Source organism: Polyodon spathula, chromosome 10, assembly GCF_017654505.1.
Source record: "Polyodon spathula isolate WHYD16114869_AA chromosome 10, ASM1765450v1, whole genome shotgun sequence".
In the NCBI taxonomy this organism is placed as follows: Eukaryota; Metazoa; Chordata; class Actinopteri; order Acipenseriformes; family Polyodontidae; genus Polyodon; species Polyodon spathula.
The window spans coordinates 12,102,948-12,127,099 of NC_054543.1; the positions used below are offsets into that span (position 1 = coordinate 12,102,948).

The 24,152-nt window shown below is 37.3% G+C and overlaps 1 protein-coding gene across 1 annotated transcript; it reads right to left on the minus strand.

The window, feature by feature from the left end:
- Positions 1-13,039: 13,039 nt before the first annotated feature.
- ascc1 (activating signal cointegrator 1 complex subunit 1) lies at positions 13,040-24,131 on the minus strand. The gene is made up of 10 exons (XM_041261100.1): positions 23,998-24,131; positions 23,386-23,501; positions 23,145-23,244; positions 22,154-22,251; positions 21,464-21,642; positions 20,722-20,858; positions 19,231-19,350; positions 18,200-18,324; positions 17,348-17,421; positions 13,040-15,431 (listed from the first exon to the last, which is right to left on the minus strand). The coding sequence occupies exons 2-10, from the start codon at positions 23,492-23,494 to the stop codon at positions 15,315-15,317; spliced, it is 1,059 nt and encodes a 352-aa protein (XP_041117034.1). The 5' UTR covers positions 23,495-23,501; positions 23,998-24,131; the 3' UTR covers positions 13,040-15,314.
- Between the last annotated feature and the right edge of the window lie 21 nt (positions 24,132-24,152).

A 24,152-nucleotide genomic window follows, 5' to 3' on the forward strand; every position in this document is an offset into this window, starting at 1 on the left:
TGGCTCTAACTTGCAATGATAGCCAGGTGGAGGGGATAATTAATAATAAACCAATTAAACACAATTAAATGTGCTTTTGCAAGGAATTAACCCTCTCCCTGCTCACACATCCTCCCCCATGTCTTTAAGACACCGGCCACCTCCCTCCACCCTTAAAAGACTGCCCACTCTCAAGTCCCATCTCTTTGATCTTCACCCTCCCCCACGAGAGGGCTTGAGGGTGGGTCGGTCCTTCCGGTGCTTCCAGGGAGGGACCGCAAACCAGCAACGAGGGACCCCATTTTGGTGACAGGGGTGATTGGCACGCCGACCAGCGACCTGGTGGGTGGTGCAGCAGGCAGAGGTCTGAGGATGGACACCGGCGTAGTGACCTCTGAACAGCCAGGAGGAGCTCAAGCAACGTCTGCCGCCTGCGTAGCGACATCTGGGTTTGCAAAGTTTGTGTTTACAGTTGTGGCAAAGTTATTTTCTTGTTAAAAGTTTTATTCTGGTAGAAAAGTGCAAAAATGCACCAAGATTTTTTATCACTCTGGGGAATCTGTGACTTTTCAGAGTGTTCAGATGCAGCCCAAGATAAATAATTGGAACAAACAGGGTACATTGTTGGAAACTTGATTCTATCTGGTCCAAAACTGTCTTCCGCCAAGCTCAGAACAAAAGGCCAGACCTGTGCTGCATTGTATTTTTATACTTCATACTAATTTTAATTAACATACTTTATACTAAATGTATTACTACTGTCATTGGTGGAGTTTCCATGCATGTTATTTTTTAGCTCGAGACATTTGCTCGAGAAAAATGTCTTTTGTAAAATTTCCATTTGCTCAGTTTATTTTACTTGAGTAAACTGGGCTTTTCACCCAAAGGTCATGAAAATGAATGGGAAAGGTGGGGGTTATTATGTAAATTAGCTATGCGTAATGTACTCATGCTGCTTTTGAAGGCTACTTGTGAAATTTTGTGAAAATGTGGTTCACAATGAGTGAATCTAAGCTGCTGTAATAAAGCAAAATACCTCGTGCCCGGTTGGTAAATAATGTGTTTTACTGCTCTTGCCCACTTTGTTTTTTAAATGTCATAGGCAGGGTAGCATGTCGTTAGTATTGAATTCGATTTCAACTAATTTATCTTATGACTCATTCATTATAAATTAACTGGGAGGTATAAAATGAAACAGACCAACAGAGGTATTGCAGATCATCATGGCTGAAAACCGACATAGACATAGAATTCTGAAGCTCTGTGCCATACATCTTCCAAGTATGCTCCCAAGGCTGTCTGGATTGGTAAAAGTAGACATTCCGCATTGTAGTGGAATTGGTAATTACGTACGGCCTCCTGTGCCAGTGGAAAAAAAAGTAACGATTGCTCTGCATAGGCTGGCATCCTCAGTTGAGTACAGGGTAGTTAGCAATGTGTTTGGGGTGCATAAAACCACAGTTCATCACTGTATTTACAAGTTTGTCATGTCCCTTGTTCAGAGGCACTGCAACACGTACATAGCTATGCCAGATGTAACTGCAGCTCATTCCTGCAGGTAGGAATGTTTCAATTTTTTTAATTTGTCCATACTTCTATGGGACAATGCACTCTATTCCCCTTTTTGAGAGGGCATCAACCACTTGTTGGTACACATGCTAGTTACACTGTTTTGGGCGATCGAGCAGGCTCAACACACTCAAGTCACTAGCTATAGTTATTAACCCTTTGCGATCCTATGTCGGACCAGGTCCTACATTACAATTTTCCTTTTCCAGTTGTTGAACCCTGTCCGACATCATCAAAAAGATGTCATGCACCGGTCTCTAGATATTTTTTCTCCGGAAAAAGCAGAGAAAACCTTTCAATGGCCGAGTGAGACTGAAAGGAGCCGAATGAATAAAAAAAAAAGGCTGTATCTGATAGCCGCATGCACCACAGAGATAACACTGACATCACGTTTCATTCACGCACATTTGCAGAGCTTTTTGAGATGTTATAGTAATAAAATAATGATTTGGATCGCATTATTGAGGAGTTTGGTGATAAAGCAAGTGACCAGGAGAGGATTTATTAATATGCACACCCATAAAAAGGTATGTGAAAAATACAGGGAAAAATAAACAGCACATGTGAAAATAAACTTATACTAGATTAAAATACATGTGTTTAGCTTAGAAACTACCTCTGAATCAAGCCTACCTATTTTTCTAAATAATAAACTTGACTATGGACACATTCTTGAGCCAATTAAACTAAACCAGGTAACTACAGGTAATTAAACTGAACCAGGTAACTACAGACCAGTAAGCCTGACTTCTATTATATGCAAACTTATGGAAACTATAATAAGATCCAAAATGGAAAATTACCTATATGGTAACAGGGTACTGGGAGACAGTCAACATGGTTTTAGGAAAGGGAGATCGTGCCTAACTAACTTGCTTGATTTTTTTGAGGATGCAACATCGATAATGGATAATTGCAAAGCATATGACATGGTTTATTTAGATTTCCAGAAAGCTTTTGACAAAGTCCCGCACAAAAGATTAATTCTCAAACTGAACGCAGTTGGGATTCAAGGAAACACATGTACATGGATTAGGGAGTGGTTAACATGTAGAAAACAGAAAGTACTGATTAGAGGAAAAACCTCAGAATGGAGTGTGGTAACCAACGGTGTACCACAGGGATCAGTATTAGGTCCTCTGCTATTCCTAATCTACATTAATGATTTAGATTCTGGTATAGTAAGCAAACTTGTTAAATTTGCAGACGACACAAAAGTAGGAGGAGTGGCAAACACTGTTGCAGCAGCAAAGGTCATTCAAAATGATCTAGACAAGATTCAGAACTGGGCAGACACATGGCAAATGACATTTAATAGAGAAAAGTGTAAGGTACTGCACGCAGGAAATAAAAATGTACATTATAAATATCATATGGGAGATATTGAAATTGGAGAAGGAATCTATGAAAAAGACCTAGGAGTTTTTGTTGACTCAGAAATGTCTTCATCTAGGCAATGTGGGGAAGCTATAAAAAAGGCTAACAAGATGCTCGGATACATTGTGAAAAGTGTTGAATTTAAATCAAGGGAAGTAATGTTAAAACTGTACAATGCACTTGTAAGACCTCATCTTGAATATTGTGTGCAGTTCTGGTCACCTCGCTATAAAAAAGATATTGCTGCTCTAGAAAGAGTGCAAAGAAGAGCGACCAGAATTATTCCGGGCTTAAAAGGCATGTCATATGCAGACAGGCTAAAAGAATTGAATCTGTTCAGTCTTGAACAAAGAAGACTACGTGGCGACCTAATTCAAGCATTCAAAATTCTAAAAGGTATTGACAGTGTCGACCCAAGGGACTTTTTCAGCCTGAAAAAAGAAACAAGGACCAGGGGTCACAAATGGAGTTTAGAAAAAGGGGCATTCAGAACAGAAAATAGGAAACACTTTTTTACACAGAGAATTGTGAGGGTCTGGAATCAACTCCCCAGTAATGTTGTTGAAGCTGACACCCTGGGATCCTTCAAGAAGCTGCTTGATGAGATTTTGGGATCAATAAGCTACTAACAACCAAACGAGCAAGATGGGCCGAATGGCCTCCTCTCGTTTGTAAACTTTCTTATGTTCTTATGTTCTTAAATGCTTTTTTTCTGCCGCTTCAGTTTCTTTCCTGTAACAAGACCTTTACTTTTATGCAGTAAAGCATTATACAAGCAAAAACACTTATTAGTGTTTCAAATATTCTATTATTTCTCTTCAGAGAGTTTTTTTATTCTATTTCATACTGGATCAGAATACTTTTTAAAATCTCTGTGCTTAGCTATAATAAAATCAAATAGGTATAACATAGCTTTTTTGTTTCAATCATTATTCTGTCTAGAAAGGGTTACTTTTTCCTTTTGCTATATTGCAATACTTAGGCTGTGTGTTTAGTTCTTTAAAAACTATGACTTCATTTTCAAAGTTAATTAAATGAGATGCCTGCTTTTGCCAAGGTTACAGGCTTCCAAGCACGATAGTTCTCATTAATTTAAAGATAGGTGAGGCCCTATGTTGAAGTCAGACCAGTCTTCAAAGAGATATATGCACTCTAATAACAAAGGCACACAGACAAGCTTTTTTCTAACATTAACATTTTTTCAGTTTTCTTAATTCAAATTCTGTAATCTTGCTCATAATTTTAACATTGTTAGTTAGTACTGAACTTTCAGTAATGTGTTCTTTCAACAATAATTATTTTATTTGTATAACAGTTTAATTTTAAATGATTTTATAACATGTATTTCTAATTCAGATACTTACAGCAGTCTCTTTTATAAATTGTTGTTTTATTTTACTCCGTTGGTATACACAGAAGGCAGGAGATTAATTTTAATTGGGCACCTGCTTGGCAGCAAATGCAACCTTGAATATTAAAGCTTAGGACTGCTTTGCTTTGATACAGACTAACATCCTCGTGCTTTTTCTAAAGTCATTATATTAAGTTTCTTATTTTAAAATCTCAGTCTTTTATTTATTTAAATACTTTTGTTTTTTTCTTACTTTAATAGAACCACAAACCTGTCCTAGTTTGATTGCTTCTGGCATATTAACTATGCTACACAGAGTTTGCCATTCTGTTCTCACTGGATCAGAATTTTTTGAGGCTCATTAAAAAAGATGGCAGGTCAGCCTGACCTTTTGATACAAGAAGCTCTTCTTTTAAGGCCTTACACATATTCACTAATAATATTGTTCTACTGGCTACACAAACCTATTGCAAAGGAATACAGAATCCTTATGGTATTAATATAAGCTAATACAGTTTTACAAATGTTCAATTTGTATCCCAAAGATCAGCCTGCTTCCAGTAGCGGTGACAGTCTTGGGTCAGTTTCTGCTCTCAGTGAAACTATCAAAGCCACCACAGGTGTGGGTGACAGTCTTTAAAAGTCTGATACCTGCAAAAAAAAGTAAATGTTGTTAGCTGGGCTCCCATTTCTACATTCTCATTCCCATCATCAGTGGGAAATAATTTAGCTGTTTCTATCAAAGAGCCATCTATCTCTGGCACATACACCTTTCACTCATAAAAGGTGCTCGCACCTTGTACAAGGGAAGACAGGTTTTAGGGTTACTCATGACACTAGTTTAATGACATGGTACTGCAAATGAATTACCAAGTGTGTATTGGTTCATATCATGTTGATAACACTGGTAGGTTAAAATATCACTGTTTGAAGAGTTTTTATCTTACCTCTTTGTCACATAACCACTGTTTTTCCCTTAGTAATAAATGGGCGAATGGATATGGGTATTTTTTCAAATGGGTATTTCATTTTAAAAGGTTTGTATCATTTAACATGTTTCTGGTGCACGTGCCTTTGTGATTACTGGTATGATAAGATGAGGTTAATTTGTCAGTGAGTTTGTAAATAAATGTCTCGGGCAATGTAACAGAGAAAGAATGAATCTTGGTTATAAATCTCTCTTCAGACCTATGAGGGCGCTGTGTAAAAGGAACCGTGTGTCCTGGAATGGATGGTTTGGCAATTTATTACAGGGAAAAGTGGAAGTCGGCCATCTAGAAAGGCAGCTGTGCCACAGCACACCAAGTCATCGCCCTAGACGGGAGGGGATGTAGCAATCACGAATTATGGTTGTTATGGTTGCAAGAAAACTGCTGAAGGACTGGAAAGTGTTTAGTGTTTATTTGTTTTGTCATTTCTAATTGTACTCATTTGTTCTTATTAGATGGCTAACACATTGCTAAAGGCCAGAACCAACTCAGACAGCACTGCTGTTCACTAATAATTTGTATTTCACCACTTGCACGTTAGCACGCACTTTGGACTTGTGAACACGTGTGTGTTCTGTGTGTGTGCTTATAATCTGTTTATTATTTTGGGACTGAACCCCATGGTTTTCACTGTGCAGTACACATTGCTGTGTATTGCCAGTGACTGTTATTTATGGTTGCCAAATGACCTGGATTATAAACAAATAAAGAATTGTTTGGACCGTGAACTTTATCTAACCTCTACACCTGCGCACTGCAAACCACTCTGCCACAGGCAAATAATGTTCTTTTCTATACCAGACTACTCTTGAAAGTGGCAACATATCCAAATGTTAACCTATTGATTTGCTGAGTACTTCCCAGAGCAAATGTGGAGTATTCATGGTGCTTAGTGGCTTCTCATCTTTCCCCAAATTTCTCATGTTATTATATTCAACATTAATACTTTTATTCTACCAGGAAAGACATATTGATTTCCCATCACAAGAGTCTAACACGCTGGTAATGTACGTTATTTGTGAGCTGAAAGAGGATTTCTATTCCACATCAGGAATGTTGTTGTGTTTTGTGCTTGATTGAAATGCTTTCCAGGAAGATTTAGGCTATCAACTCAAGCCACTTCCCGCTCTTAGGCTGGGAGTTGTGACAGATAAATTTACAATATTGCACTTCATTTACTTCTCTATTCCTGGTTGTAAGCTTAAGATTGACATCACTGTCTTCTGATTGGCGGAGCTGTTCTCATCTTCTCTCTCCACAACTGTCAAGTGAGGGTCTTTAATTCTGCTGTTAAGACATTAGACAGGTTCACTTCCAGGTACATCTGCTTTTGTCTTTTGCTTTTGTTTAATTTTTAGTTTGATAATTAGCCTTTCAATCTTTTCAGGCCATTTTAGATAGACCACTGACCTTGTTTGAGTAGATTTATTAAAAACAACGCAAAACATTACATAAGTCAACATTTATTTTGGGACAAGGTCTGTAGATTATGCAGAACCCTGAGCTTCAAAATAATAATTTTTAAAAATCTAACCCTGTCTTTTAGACAATACAACAGTGCATAGCATTAATGAACACAATTCTCACTCACTTATAAATAACGTTTAAAAAAAAGAGCTTAACTTTATCTGCTTTATTCAGAAGAGAGACTGTGTATGCCTCAGTGCTAATATGCTGATGGGACTTATTGCATTATCCTATCATTTTCAAAGACAAACAGCACCACGTGTGTTTAGTGGAGGATGTGCTTAATAGAACTGGTGGATTAATTGATGGCATTTTTTATTACTTCTATTGGTGTTTTCTAAAAGTATATTATATAAATAAATCATATAATCTGTCAAATATTAATAGTCACCATGCAATAATTTATTGTGCCGGTAACAAAGAAAGTGTTATAGAAATCTATTTTATAATCTTTATCTTCTTGTGGCCTCCTGTGAATTAAAGGGTTTTCTCCACCAAGACTGTATTCTTGAATTATTTAAAGAATGGGTTTTTAAAAGATTGATTCAATGTGCCATGATCACTGCAGTCTCAAGCTGAGCAGCATTTCTACCGAAGGCTTGTTAAATCACCTATCATATATGAGAAGTGCTTTATTGGATTTGGTGACTTGCCCACATCGGGATCTTCTCTTGCCACTCTTACCACTGGGGTTGATTGAGCAGGCCCTGTGCGAACAGGGGGTGACAGCTACCGGCTGCTAAACACAGACAGGAGTCCCTCTTCAATGCATTCTATGTTGTGGTGGATCAAATAAGAAGCGTTTGTTGACCAGTTGTTCAAATGGCTCCTAAAGTGGACAGCCTCAATGTAATACTATTGCCTGACGTTATTTCAATTAGGACTCCTGTTCTCAAGAACGCTATCTGAGAACTGGCAGGATCCAGACTCATAAATATGTGTTTGAAATTTGAGTCTTTTTGCCCTAAAATGTTGGCTTCCTTCTAGAAGCTTATTAATGAACAGTATACAGAATGTACATGGATACACTATGTCATCAAGTCTGAATGTTACCCTTTTGCATTTAAATATAATTGAATAGTTTATTGGCCTTCCCGTTAGTTCCTCCTCACCTCATCTCCATTCAGCAATTCTCCACCTGGGGGCGGTACTGGTCAACCTGTATTCCTGCTCTGTTGTTGATCTAAAATCAACACAGAATCAGAGTGGAAGGAGTTAGCGGGGGAAATGTTTTTCATTAGTATGCATATCAAATTGAATCAGTAGTTTAATTCATTTCTGTTTGGTTATACAGTGGAAATGTCTTTATGGTGTGTTTTATATTTAGAAGGAAGTTTACTCTAACATGGCCTCACATATTTTCTGAAATGCAAAACACATTTTTGCTATTGTGAACAATTATATACAGCTTAGAATAGCACAATTCTTGTATGTATATTGATTATTATGTATGCAAATTGGGGTCACTCATTTCAGACTTTGAATACATACTTTATGTATATAATTGAACTAATAACACATTTTATTACGCAAGAGATTGACATTTACTAGCAATAAACATGGCTGGCCTTTCTGGAAATGGGGCCTCACCTTAAGCTTAAAGAGACCTGCTGTGATTAAGAATCATTATGTCTTAAATGCTGCTGCAAGGATGGTGACCAGAACTTAACTGTGTGAAAATATAACAGCTGTTCTTGCTTTTTGTACTGCCTGCTTGCACTGACTTCAAGTCCCTACTATTGACTTACACATGGATACCTCAAATGACTTATTATACGCTTTACACCAGTGCATACAATCTTCTAACCTACAGAGGGTCTCATAATGAACTGCTGAGTCCAGGGCGACCGTATGAAAGAAGCTAACATGGAAAGCCTTTTTAAAAGTGTGTCAGGCCTGCACTTACTGGAGGAAAAAATGTTTTCAATGCATTACAATCAAGTTTGCTTGGAAGCAGGGTTCCCATTTACTCAGACTATAGCCCAGAGCTAGTCTCTTCAAACAGTATGATTGTAATGTTAAATGTGTGAAGAGACTGTTGTTATAAGCCTAAAGTAACACAACTGCAACAAGTATTCATTAGTCTCATTCATTTACAAAGTGTATAATAATAATAATAATAATAATAATAATAATAATAATAATAATAAGACGGAGCTTGAAGAAGTGTTAGCCTTTGGGCAAAATTCGGGGGGCGGAAGCTGGGGCTGCTTAATTAACGTCTATCATTATTAATCTCCTATTTAAACCCCAATCTCATGCTTTTTCTGTGTCCAGTGCTTTGCTTTCTCATTCTCCTCCTCCGCCTCTTTCCTTTCTCATGCCTGTGCATCGGTCTCCTCTGGGGGGTAAGTGCAGATCCACTCTTCCGACCTCAGGTCAGCCACACTACCTTGTCCTCTCACTAGGGGAGTTTCTTACCGAGTGAGTCAGAGGGGACCCGCAGCCACACTATCCTTGCGTAGCTACTACGCCTGTTCTACCTTACCATGTGAGGCTGTTCTTTTTTTGCTTGGGACATGGCACGCTTTATGGTCTTAGTGCCCAAATCCCAGACTAACACATCTCTCTGTCGCAGGTTCCCTGCGGGACGCCTTCCCACTCCCGGCTTCAGAGGTCTGTGCCTCACCCCATTCCAGAGCAGCACCAGACCCGTTAGGGAACCCTTTACTATCTCTCCTTTCAGGTCCTAATGCAACTGGAGTATTTCTATCGCCCCAAGAGGTGTCTCTGTCAAGCAAACAGCAAACCATTCTCCATTTACAAAGGAACAGATGAAACAAATCATTGTTTTGGTCTGATGAACATGGCAGCATGGATGTAGGTGGGTGCCTGAAGAATCTATTAATGTAAAAAGCAGTTTCAAATGCATTATTTATTTCTTTATTTATTTATATGTAGCAGCGCTCTCTGTTGGAAGCTGTTGTCACTGCAAGCACACCGGAAAGGTCATAGATGCACTCTGACTAGTTATACAGTGCTTTTTCGAGATGAAAAAAGCTGTCTACTATTAAGATAATGACATTTTTAAATTGTATTTTTAGCCATTGTGGGTCCATTACATTTTGAATAGCAAATGCACATCATCAGTAGGCATACAATAGCAGAACAGAAATGGCCTTTAGACTTGTATTTGCACTACACAATTAAATGAGAGGAAAGTACTCTTGTTACATTGTATAATTCAAATGATTAAACCAGTAGACAGTTAAAGGTTGTAAGTGACTGTTTACTGAGTTCAGTATTTAAAGGGATAAAGAAGTTCACGTTTTGAAAAATGAAACAAATTCTGGAAGACCTGAGACACAGTCTTGGTGGTATATTTCTACGCTCACTGGAATTCTAATTAATAATATGACTTTAGACCGAATCACTATTATAGCTGACAAAGGTGTGCAAGTTTTATCCAGTATAGTTCTCTGAAACATTTACATATCAATTCAATTCCTTTCCATCTATCTACAATAAAAACACATTTTTAGCTAACAGGTGTATTTAATGGCTTAGGAAAAGGTGATTGATAAGATGGGGTCCAAAGAGAGCACTGGCCTTTGCTCTCCGGTGGAGACTTACCAGACTAGACCTCGCCTTCAGGGTTCTGTGGTTGGGCAATATTTGTTGCTTCAGTTTTGTGGGTGAAAAACGTCGATGGTTTCACAGCAGGGTGGAGGCTTCTTTCAGTATTTCTTAATTGAGCACTTTTAAGTATTAATAATTATGAAGGTAATGTAGGTTGCCCATTACTTTCAGTCTCCCTCATTAGTATGTAGCAAGTAGACAATTAAATGGGACATGTCAAATTGGTTGAAATTATCTTTGGGGGCCTACATTTGTTAAACCTCATCACTTGAAACACAAGACAGGGGGTCTAACAAATTGATCCTGCTTTACCTAAATTTATACAGTTTAAACTAAGCACAGGACTAGGTATTTTGCCTTCAGTGGGATCTTGCTTGCATTTAATATGTGTATAAATGTTCCCATGTTAATTTGCCAGCTATATAAACACCACCTACCTGTCCCATGAGTGGTCATCTAAGTTGTCCGTTACAAAAACGGTTCTCACAGGTTCAGTATACCTAATGCTGTCACACGAGAGGCAATTATTCATTCAAAAGCAGCCTTTTCAATGTTACAAGTCCAGTTTCAGTTGCATACTTAACAGCACATATGTACTAAAGAGAAAAAAGAGGGAGCGAGGCAAGGATGGAGACGATAACGTGTTCTATATACTATATGTTATTATTTGCCACAGGATTTTATTCCACTTCAAGTGAGGGAAAATAAAATCAATATTAATAGTAAACAAGCCTATTGCAACGTAATGGAAATTTTATTTTATGGAATAACTTCAGAGCAAGCTGAATGTTTGTAGAGAATTAATAAAGTGATTGCGGTTGTTAAGAATAAATACAAAGGTGTAAAGCAGACTTTGGGGTTGATTTTATCAAACTAGGGGCCCATATAAACAATAGCTGCAGGTTACAGCTTTGGGGAACCATTTGAGTCAGTGTTATTGAAAGGGTTGTCCCGATGACATGTTTCCCCATCTTAACTGGACCTGTATCAATCCCCACTGCAGTAAAATTACCAGTATTTTTGTTTTATTTTTATTTTAATTATGCTTAAATGCAATGATACAATGAAAGATGTATGATTAACCTCTAAAGAAAGTGCAGTTAAACAGCAGATCACATCCTGACCTTTAAAAGTAATTAACAGCACAGTGATTTTTGGCAATGCATTTAATGAAGGTTTTATCATTGGGGGTTTGTAGATCTTTTGGACAGGGAGATTTTTAAAGTTCAGGTATTTTAAACAAACCTTTTCACCTACACGGAACCCTTCAATTATTATATTTTAATAGATGGTGAGATGTGAATTATTCAGTTCCATTTGACTTTCCAGAATTTATCTCACTAGAATAAATGAACTTTTCTTCAACAATTTCATACTGATATGGCATATATATATATATATATATATATATATAACTAACAACTTCATTTAAAATGCAGTTCGTAATACAGAATCATGTATTCTGGTAAATAATGATAAATAGCTGACAGATACATGGAAGTACCACTTCGGATTGAATTTCCTTCCCACTTCTTTTGTATTTTAGAAAATGATGAATCCACATAAAGGCAAGCTTTAGAAAGGCTCCCTATTCCTCCCTCTACTACAAACTACAGATGTTTGGCAAGGAAAAGTTTCAATAATGAAACTCAGTGGACCTCTCATCTGCTTTCCACCCCAAAGGAATTAGGTGGTGATCATTGAGGAATGAAAATCATAATTAATAAAGTTACATTAAATCACTACTATCCTGGCCCTACAGTCAATAAATAACCCTATTGACAATGTTACAGAAACATATGCCCTATTTCTAATGTACAGAAGTTGTATGCATCCAGTTAATTCATTGTTAAATAATTTGTATGCAAGTGGATTTTTGCAGTACTAAAACAAATGGTTTGTTTGTTTACATACAGCACAACTGAAAAGGAGTACCAATTATAGTGACTCATATATTCAAATATTAAACAAAAAGGTTTTTAATTTGACTGAAACCAAGAGGGTGCTCCTCATTGTATGCAGGCACTGCTGACTTGTAGAAGGAAACTAGCTGGTTTTAGTGCTGGTATCAGCAGTTATGCTAAATAAAACTAAGCTGCCACTGCAGCAAAGACTCATGCTGGCAACAGAAATGGCATCTGATTAAAACACTGCAGTTTCCAGTTAATTTGCAGATTCCATAAATCATGATTTTTTTTATTTTTATAATGCGCAAGTTGAAAAAAAAAAAAAACAACAGTATGTTAATAAGATTGATGTTTGATTTCAATGCATTGCTGTGTAGTGGCATGTTGTTATACATAAATACCTTCTTAAAGATGTGGTGAGTTTATAACAGACTAAACTGTACACATACTGTGGGCGCTATTGAATTGATCTAAAGAGTGGCGGTTCTGAATACTGCTGTCCTTTATCTATTTTCTTTATTGCATATGCATGAAACACTTAAGCTACACTGCTTAGTACTGTATAATTTCATCTGGATTTATTCAAAGTGGCTGTATTCCTGTTTTTGATATTGCTTGAATTTTGCTCTAGCCCATTGAAGGCAATGAGTGAGCCCTGCAACATTTCCACAAACAGAAAGCTCATAAAGGCGAATTATAAATAACACCAATTTAAAAGGGACATTTGAGTACATCACAACCTCTAGGGTTAACGTCAATGTGGCTCATCACAGGAGGCAAACAGATAATTAGGTAGAAAAAATATTTGAAGACTCCCAGAGTAATAATGCCACTGTTATTTCAAAATGTTTACAAGGTCAAACAAGCTTAACAATTATAAGGGGAGTGCTGTGCAGTATTCTAGGGAAATGACAGTACATGGCAGACATGCTTAGGTTTAACAAGACAAAATGGTTAATTATGATGGACTATTTTGTAATCAACAATAAATTACATTTATTTATCAACTAAGTACTGAACTATTTTTATATACCTACTGTAGTAATTAAATAGGGCAGACTGGCAATGATATTCCTGTAAGAGAAAATAACAAACTCAGAAATAAAGGGATATTGCATTATTGCTGAGTGAATATACCTTCAAAAGACTATAGTTATACTGGAGATCTGGAATCAGGCAAAAATTGTCCTCACTTTATCTAGTTTTAATAAAATACTTGTACCATCTCTCAGAGTTAAGGGAGGCTAAACTGTTTTCCTCTGGGAGCCATTACAGAGTACAGTGCCTCTACTGAGATGGCAATTTATGTAATTGGCCCACACACCAGCAAAATAATTAAAATGTTTCAGCAGAGGTTGGCACATAGTTGATTCTACCGTATATATACACTGTCATTCAACCAAGTAATCTGTCTGAAAACTCAAAAGCTGATTAGTTAAAAGTGATTCCATAAAGAGGAACCCCGTGGCTCACACAGTAATTCTCAAGTCTGAACAGCCACATTTGACACCTCCCGTTCCCCAGGGCAGGGTTTGGCCACCACTGCTTTACTCAAACATCAACACCAACACCAATCTAGTAAGCAACTGAAAATTTAAAGATGTAAATCAGTGCTGAATCAAGGCATTAAAAAGGTACTTGGTTAACTTAGATGACGAACTTCCTTTTGTGCTTTACAGTATATGCTATTTTTGTAAAACCTGGTGTTAATACCGTTTCCTTTTAGAAAATTACACAAATGAAATACAGCAACTACACAGTGGAGGATTCGCTGACCTTTTACAATTAACATTGAAATAGCTTTTGGTATCAGAGCATGGCAGTACTGAGAAACCCATGCAGTCCCCAGGCAGAACCTTCTTACTTGTAATTGATCAAACAACCAATTCACAGGCTTGTGAGAATTGACCTCTTAGGAGACTCACCGTTTAATTCAAAATCCATTATGACTTTTCAATGGGCCTCAGATTGGCTCTGTGATCAATAAAATGTGTAATGAATGTGGGCATATCTTCATTTCATATGGAACTTGTTTTAAAATACCCCAGTTTTGGTGAATGGTTTGTTCACCAAAAACACATAATTTATTTTAGTATTACTGATTGTTTTATTGCTGTTTAAAGTTACGAATAACAAAATAATATATCTTACCTTGCACTACGACACAACCAAAAACTGAAATCTTAATCCTGAGAGAACATTTGTTTTATAATTTACCAAGGTACTGGTATAACAGTTTTAGAATACAACCAATATCATAAAAAGCAATTATTATTAAAATTGTAACTTATCTTCATATACAGCATTATTTTGCAATGCTTAAAGCATTTTAACCAAATACTCTACATTTCATGGCTGAGTGCGAATTTGGTTGGCCTGACAATGACTGAAAAAAACTGCATGCCTAATATAATCTTCAATTGTTCTTGTACAAAGTGAGTTTTTATTACATTAACTTTTCAGGGCTATACACAGACAGAACAAGGCACAACAGGGAACACAGCTATCTGCCTAACAAACCATTTCAATTTAAAATCAACTTATTTTTTATTTTTCACTTGTATCTTGCTGGAAGTCTCAAAGCAAGAAGGGTTTATATTACACATGTTATTAGAGAAAGCCAGTCCCTTTAAGTAATTATCCTTGTTTGTGTGCCATGCATCAAAGTCAAATGGCAGAGCTGACTTAACATGTTATTCCTGCTCTCTTATCACATCTTGTTATTCCAGTTTTATTTTTATCCCTAATCATTTTAAGAGATTCTCTCCAGTGACAGCTAGTGGAAGAAGCGCATTTCCTCAAAAGAAGCATCCAGCTGTTAATAATTAAAATCTCTATACCTGGTATAATAACAATAGTTCAATTAAACGCGTTTACATATTAAATTTGCCTAGCCTTACAGATAAACCAAATATTCCAGGTGCATGACTAACTATAAGACACCGGACACATCTACATATATCCAAGCTCACACTGCAAATTCTAGAGCTACATTTCAGTTATATAAAGAAATTGTAGTTAACAAGCTTTTTTTTTTTTTTAAACTGGACTGCTTCTCTTCCCCATGTTTCCGTACCCTTGATTTGCTTGTATTCTTCATGAAAATGTGATAAGTCCTGACGAGGTGTAGTAGCCAGAGCAGTCTGTTGAAAACCTCTGGGACACTTGAACTGCATTCAGATCCAGATTTCCGAAATTATATTTCCCGAACATCTGCAAAAAGAAAAAATAAAAATCACGCATGCACGCAAAGTTTTTGCATTTTGTTGGCACCTAAGTGTACTCCACGAGCTTTCAAATTAGACTTTACATGTACAAAATATTTATCATTTATCAAATATCACATTGATACAGTTAAAAAAATTGCATATAGAATAGAAATAAGTAACATAGTAGCAAGTAGCATAGGTATTCAACCGCTTTGCTACTGCAGCCCTAAATCAGCTGAGGGGCAAATGATTTGTTTGAAAGGTGACAAAATTAGAGAAATGGTTTCAGCCTGTGTGTACTCAAAGTGGTTTAACTTGAAGATAATTTCCCTCAGGAATATCAAGACTTTCAAGCTGCAACTCACACAGTGATCCAACAAAGCAACCATAAAGACCAAGGAGCTTTCAAAGCAAGTCAGGGATAAAGTGGTAGAGAGGCACAGAGCAGTAGAAGGGTAAAAGAAAATTTCAAAGTCGCTGATTATCCCTCTCAGCACAGTGAAGTCCATCATTAAGAAGTGGAAGATGCATCATACCACCCAGACACTACCCAGATCAGGTCGCCCTCCCAAACTGAGCAGCCGGGCAAGCAGGAAACTGGTTCGGGATGTCACTCTGAAGCCAACAATGACCTTGAGAGATCTGCAAAGTTCTGTGTCTGAGATGGGAGTCAGTGTTCACACATCAACAATAAGCCGGTCCCTACACAAAGCTGGCCTGTACGGATGGGTGGCAAGAAAGAAGCCATTACTGAAAAAAACTCATCTTAAAGCACGTATGGAGTTTATGCAAAAGCATGTAGATAATAATGCAGACATGTGGAAAAAGGTGTTGTGGTCAGATGAGACAAAACTTGAACTTTTTGGTCTAAATTCCAAGCGTTACATCTGGCACAAGCCCAACACTGCACATCACCCAGTCAACACTGTCAAGCATGGTGGTGGCAGCATCATGTTATTGGGATGCTTCTCTTCACCAGGGACTGGAAAGGTTGTCAGGACAGAGGGGAGAATGGAAGGTGCAAAGTACTAGCGAATCCTTGAGGAAAACCTGTTTGAGTCAGCCAAGACTCTGAAACTGGAGAGGAAATTCACATTTCAGCAGGACAATAACCCGAAGCACAAAGCCAAAGACACACTGGAGTGGTTGAACAAGAAGAGAATTAATGTTCTTGAGTGGCCCAGTCAGTCCTGACTTGACTCCAATCGAACACTTATGGCGAGACTTGAAGATTGTAATCCATTGACGATCCCCAACAAACTTATCAGAACTGCAGCAATTTTCCCGTGAAGAATAGGCAAAAATGTCACCATCCTACTGTGCAAAGCTAGTACAGACCTACCAGAAAGACTGATAGCAGTAATTGCTGCAAACGGTGCTTCTACCAAGTACTCACTTAAGGGGCTGAATACTTATGCAACCAGTAAATTTCATTTTGTACATTTTCTTTGCAAGTTTTGCTGGCATTTAACCTCCTCCTCATATAACAGTGTTCAGTTTAACCACTACAGCTTTGAACAAAATAAAAATTGTTTGAAAAACTGGTCATAAATTATTTGTAATTCAACAAAATGTGACATTATTGGTAGGGGGTGAATACTTCTGCAAACCACTGTATATTTATTTTAGCAATGCACTGAATTACTCTGTGTCTGACAAGGGCAGAAACTGAATTTATATTGCAATAGTCACATCAAAAGAGGCATGTTTTTCTCAGCAACATATCAATTTAGATACACAGAAAGTTGATGTTCCATAATTCATAAGGCTAAAGTATTATTGGTGTCTACTTATGCACTACTGTAGGTATAATATTGCCTAGGAAAGTAACTGATCATTGGTGTACAGATGGGACATAGCTAGAAACAGATGGGAAAAAAAAATTAATTTCCACAGCAGATGTATTTGCTCAACTCTGACCTTCATTAGATTTCGAGCATCAAATGATTCCCGGTCCTTTAGACCTTGCCTCCCTGATTCTCTCTTGTCCTCAGCTGAAAGAAGAAATCAGATTTAGTGACATGCCATATCTCTCAGAGAAATCGTTCAATCAAATTTGGGAATATGGACACCAAAATTTAGTGACATGCAACGTAGAATAAAACTAGCTTAGGTGTATGTACAGCTATGGCCAAAAGTTTTGCATCACCCTGTAGAATTAACACATTTTGCATCATAAAGTCAAATGAAACCTGCTGAATAAAGTGACGTATACATATTGAATTACGTACCACTTTTTAGTTTTCCATATCCTTAATAAAAAACTGAAAAAAAAAAAAAGAAATACTGTACTACTATTGTGATTTTTGCGATATCATTTTGTCATTTCTTTGATTACAAGATATTGAATAAAAGATCTAAATTATGTTCATATAGTTTGATGATAGGTGATCCAAAACTTTTGGCCATAGCTGTAGAAACCGACATGTAAAATAAATATAAGTACTGTGGAAAATTGCAGTACTCTCCTGCATTGAAATGAATACAAGTGAGCTTGCGATCATCTATCTCTGACAAGAATGACACATATATAATATAATACTGTACAGCAAAAAAAGTGTACTCTTCAACGCAAAACGGTTCTGTTTAGTTGAATTGCTGAGTTGAATTTCAGTTTTTGAGACTGAATTTTACTTATAGAGCGCCAGCCATTAAAAAAATTTTATCCAGCAACACGAAAGCCACTGCAAGCTTAATATGCTCCTATTGTCAATACCCAAGACACCACTGTGATGGACTGAAGGAATACATTCAAATACAACATAAAAGTACCTGAGGGGTCCTTTCTGAAGACTGTGTTCATGACTGTGGCGTGAAGCTTCACTCTGTCCCACTCCTTAGTCATCAGGCCTGAACTTACAAAGTTTTTCACCAGCTGGTCTGCAATGAGCTGTAATCTACAGAGTACAAATACAACAGTTAACAGACAGTTAGGGAAACTCAGAAGCCACACAACAACACACACACCCTGGAATTTGTAGGTAATGCAGGGATGGAAATATGACCCTGTGGCAGAGCACAGCTCTGCTCTTTAGAAATTGGCAGGGATGGGGTTAAATTCCCCTATCTGCCCTGGTTCATTGTGCTCAGGTGGCTGGGGTTGATTAGATGATTAGTTTAATTAACGATCAATCAGTGCCCAGCCACCTGACATAAAAGGAGGCCTCTGCTTTTCATTTGGAAGGAGGGAGCTGAGGAAGCAGGTTGGTGGTTTTTGGTGTGTGATTTTTTTGAATTTTGATAAATCCAGTGAAGGCATTGCCCAGCCTGGACATTATTATTTTTGTTAGTTTTGCTTTTTGTCTTTCTTTTTGTGTTTAAATTGCTTTGTTTTGGCCCTTGTGCCCTTTTTTTGTGTATTTATAATAAAATAATTATTTTTTTGAACTACAGACTGTCTCTGGGCCTCTATCCACTCGCCAGCCTGCCACAGACCCATTCCAAATTTTGACACAAACTTGATCAGCCCCAGTGCATAGGTAACAAGCTCAGGTGTGTCTGATTAAACTCATAGTAAAATCAGGAATGGATCAAACTGCTAAGGAATAGGGGTCATATTTCCATCCCTGTAATGACTAGTAATATGAACCCACAATGATCATACAAAAAACTGAACTTACATGATACCTACCAAATGACAAAAGTAGCCCAAAACAGTTGGCTGATATACAGTCAACGTGCATTTACAATTATGTGCAACAGACAGGTTGCCTAAAAACGAAGGTCATTCCACTTGTCTGGATTTAGTAGTTATGCTCATACAAAGTTGGCTACATCTTTAGATAAACCAACAAAATACCTACTTGTCAGACCCATCCTTTGGGTGCACTTTGGCATATAGCACATCCACCATAGCAGGGTCATCGTTCATGTACTCAATGCCCACTATCTCAAGTGGAAGAGGCTTACTTCCGGTAATGTCCCTGAAAATAAATATGCATTTTAGCAACAGCCTTCACCTTCATGATCACCTTCTCCATCTCCATAACCAATGCTTTTGATGGAATGGAAAGCCTTATGTAAAATTGCATTGGTTTTGCACTCCCGCAGTGTTAGAGAAGACTAATGGCACGGCATGGCATGGACTGTTCCACATTTTATTGTGTTACAACATGAAACAAAATGGTGACTTATTGCGACTGATCAACACAAAAAAAGTCCATAATGTCAAAGTGAAAAATAAAATCTATAAATTGTTCTAAATTAAATTACAAATACAAAACAGAAAAGAACTGACTGCATAAGTATTCACCCCCTTGAGTCAATATTTGGTAGAGGCACCTTTGGCAGCAATTACAGCCATGAATCTATGTGGATTCTCAATTGGATTGAAGTCTAGGCTTTGATTGGGGAACTCCAGGACACTGACCTTTTTGTTTTTAAGCCACTCCAGTGTGGTTTTGGCTGTATGTTTGGGGTCATTGTCCTGCTGGAAGATGAATCTTCTCCCAAGTCTCAGGTCTCTTGCAGACTTCAGCAGGTTTTCCTCCAGGATTTCTCTGTTCTTTGCTGCATCCATTTTGCCCTCTATCCGAAGACTGAAACTCCTTTAGAGTTGCCATAGGCCTCTTGGTGGCCTCCCTGACTAGTGCCCTTCTTGCCCAGATACTCAGTTTTTGAGGACGGCCTGTTCTAGACAGATTCAACTAATTATGTTGCACCAGAGCTTATTTAGGTGTGTCATAACAAAGGGGGTAAATACTTATCCAATCAATTATTTTCTGTTTTATATTTGTAATTAATTTAGAACAATTTGTAGATTTTATTTTTCACTTTGACATTATGGACATTTTTTGTGTTTATCAGTGGCAAAAACTAATTAAATCCATTCTGATTCCATGTTGTAACACAATAAAATGTGGGAAAGTCCAAGGGGGGGTGAATACTTTTGAGAGCCATAGTAGTTCTAGTTTTATTCACAATCTCATCTCACTAACTTACTCCAACAGTTTATCGTTTATTTTGATTGTCCTTTCGCTAAAACAAACCCCTCGATATAACAAACAAAAGGCTTAGACCCCAACAGGTTGGTTATAGCGAGGGTGTACTGTATAAACAATAGATGACAAAACGGTATACCCCACCATTGTATGCTTCGTGTGTAACAACAGAAAAGACAAATAAATAAATCAGTTACATCTGTTTAGACAAGTCAGACCTTTTGTCATTACACACAATGAATTTAAGTGTCAGAAAGTATAAGGGACTAATTGCTGCAGTGAAATCAACACAGCTAAAATAGCACAATCCCTTCACCAACCCCACCACCACCAAACAAAAAGACTGCTACTCACTTGATAAAGTCCTCCTTGCACTGCTGAAGCAATTCACATGCTTTTGTCACTTCCTTTTCATTCAGCAGGGACAGAGTACCAATAGTCAGATGGAGCTTGGCTGGATTCTGGAAAATGCTGCTGTCTACACCATCATCCTTTAAAAACACAGATTTGTTAAAAACATTTACCCTTACTTCACGAGTAAGGTTTTTTGAGGAGAGAACGAAACAAAACATCTGAAGTGCACTGAATGGACACTAAGCGAAGGAGCAGTCGTTTCTCTACCACAACCCTCCAGACTAACTTTATGGTTCGTCTTTCCAAAAAAATGGTTTTACTTCAGTTCTACAATATTTCATATTAAAATCATGCTTTTCCATTCAGTCTTGAGAATAATGAGGATATAATTTAGAGATCCCTCTTAAAAATAAATGGGTTCTTTTATATCATGGATCTTTAAGATCACAAACAGTCACAAATTCAGATCATGTCCATCACTAAATTGCAAACGGAAGATGTAAAACTGTAATTTGTTGACTTTAGGTAAATAGAAGTGTAGACTTGGTTACTACTGAACTAATTAATGCCCTTGTGAATGGCATACTGATCTGTGTAACTGTTTTAATTTGTAGATGTTTTCTTTGAATGATGATGTTACTATGAATGGCCAGGTCTCCCTTGTAAAACAGATTTAAATCAGAAATGTGACTTACTCGACATATACGTGGTGAATAAATAATAAATAAAACCTATAAAGTACCTGGGAACAGTTTTTCAGCACCTCGTCTTTGAACTGCAGGTATCGCTCCTGGATCTCTGGCTGATTTAGAGCAAAGGACAGGAAATGAGTGAAGGGCTGCTTCCTCCGGAAACTTTCCATCAGGACCTCAATGCGGGTACAGGCAGAGATCACTGAGGCTCGTTGCTGACCGGTGATGACTAAAAACACACAACAAGACAAAATACAGATAGTCAAGACTTGGTATCGTCCACTGGAATACAGTACATATTGTTTCAGTGTTCTAGGGCTTAAACAAACACCCAATGTGCTACATACTACATACAGTACAGTTTTGTGCACCAGTATTCCACAACTGTATTTATTTATGTTTCATCCTTTTTATTTTGTACACACATCGCAGTATAATATAATAAACAGTGGTGACATTTTTCCTTTACATTTTGTATAACTTAGCAATAGACTTGTATGACAGAAATCTATCTACATGGTGCTAAACTATTAAGAAAGGTTGTTCTTTGCATGTTAATTTAGGAGCAATCCACAGACAGAAGATGCAATTAATTAAATAGTACAGGTACATCAATATAAACTAAAAATCCTTCCTCACACTAATAAAAAAAGGGCTGGTAGCATTATTGTTAATATGTAGCTGTGCTCTTCAAAACAGGATGTCAATCTCCCGATGCAGTTTGAATCTTCCAGGATTACCTATCTGCCCCTCCACTCCTTGTTTCGGGATGTTGATAGAAGTACGTGTTTCAGTCTCCAATCTTTTTCTGGTGTCACCTTTCTTCCCTATGATATATCTAATAAAATGGGATTCATTTAGATTCTGTGTGTTTTTTGCTATGCAGTCTCTTTTAAAATAGTTCCAAGCTACTGTTAATTATGCAATACACAATAACTAAGTTCAGCACTAAAACAGAATGCATTCTGTACAATAGTTATCAGACGTTTTCCACAGAATGCAAATGTGCTGTATTACCACATAGACCCACATTTTTGTAATGAAAAAATGGCTTTTCAAGCTAGGTAAAGTTAAGTTTCTGTAGTTCATATTATAGACAAAGAGGAGGAGATTTGATAACTTTTATTGGACTAACTAAACACTCAAAGTCTAGGACTGTTTATTTTAAATCATCTAAACAGTGGTTGTTCTTAAAGAAGTAAAATAAATCTAGAACTGTACTGAATATCAATAGGTATTTCTTATAACTCATGAGTTAAAACTTTATGACTAGGGTCCATGGTTACAGTTTACTTGTGTTTGTTGTTTATCTGCCAACAATGACAACAGTATGACCAAATCTTAGCCAATCGTTAAGTGTAATACGTGCAGGTTTCCTCATAATTGAATGCACTACCAGTAAGCTTTGAGTACTTTCTCAACTAGTTCAAACATGCCTGTAGACGCTCATGTAAAATTTGAGTCACCTTTGGAAAAAGTGCAATTTTCTCCCCTGGAGAATTAGATATCGAAGCACCAGCATCTGCTGATGGGATCATTTTAACCCCCTTGATTTCTGTGCCAGTAAAATGGAAGTAAACCTCCAACCGTTTTGCAGTTTTAGTCATTCCACTCTTTATTACTGGCATTATCCTAATCAGTTTCAACAGAGCCTCTAAATGGAAGCCTAATCCCTGTCCCTGTTGTGGCAACTGCCATTACAGAACTAGAAAAGTCCACATATTAGCTTACTTGTAGAGAACACTGGGGACATCTATAGCACAGCGATAGCCCTTTTCTGTTTGTTCCACTTCCACTGTGTCACAGGGCTCATCCAAACATTCTGGGCTAGCTGTGAAATTGCAAAGATGTATTTCAGGACATTTTGAATTTCATTCATGAACATGTTCAACAAAGTTCAAAAATACCATATGCATATGAGTTAGTACAAGATATATATAAAGTCCCCACGTAATTTGCAAGTCATTTGTACCCGAATAATCAAAGTCCTCTTCTTCGTTTTGGTAAGTCTGTTCCCTGGTGATATTTTTCCTGTAAATTCTCCCATTGATGTTAATCAACGATGGTCTCAAAACATCCATTTTAGAGCTGTAATTAAAGCATGAAGAGTGAGTCAATCACAAATAGAGACATGTAATCGGGGAGCTAGTGTCAAACTTCAAATTGTAACTGGAAATATGCACATGCAAGCAGCTGATGTCCCTCAACAAGAAACGTAGGCTTACGACATACGTACTATTATTATTATTATTATTATTATTATTATTATTATTATTATTGCAGTATTTATTTAATTACTGACTCGCAAATGCCACACACTATTAATGTTCTTCCCCTACAATGAAAACCAGACCAGACCCCCTGTGCCAAACAGAAATCCCTAAACGGAACGGGTAAGAATGTATTCTGCACAAGTCTAGAAATGTGGTTTGGGTGTTAATGTCACGTGCCATGTGCAACGTTTCCAACTAAATTAAAAAAATAACCATGATTAACAAAGACAATTAAATTATTCAAATTACAGTTCTTAAATGTACATGGGTACGTTACACATCTGTATAAACATACTTAAATCAATACTTACCCCTATTAGCACCGAAATCATGTGTAGTGAAGTTATAGGACTCCTTATCTGTTTGCAAAAGCACAAAGCCAACCACTTTCTAGAAGTGTAAAATGTACTATCTGTAGTCTTTTGAATTGAAAAACCTCACGTGTCAGCTTTCTCGTCACCAGGTA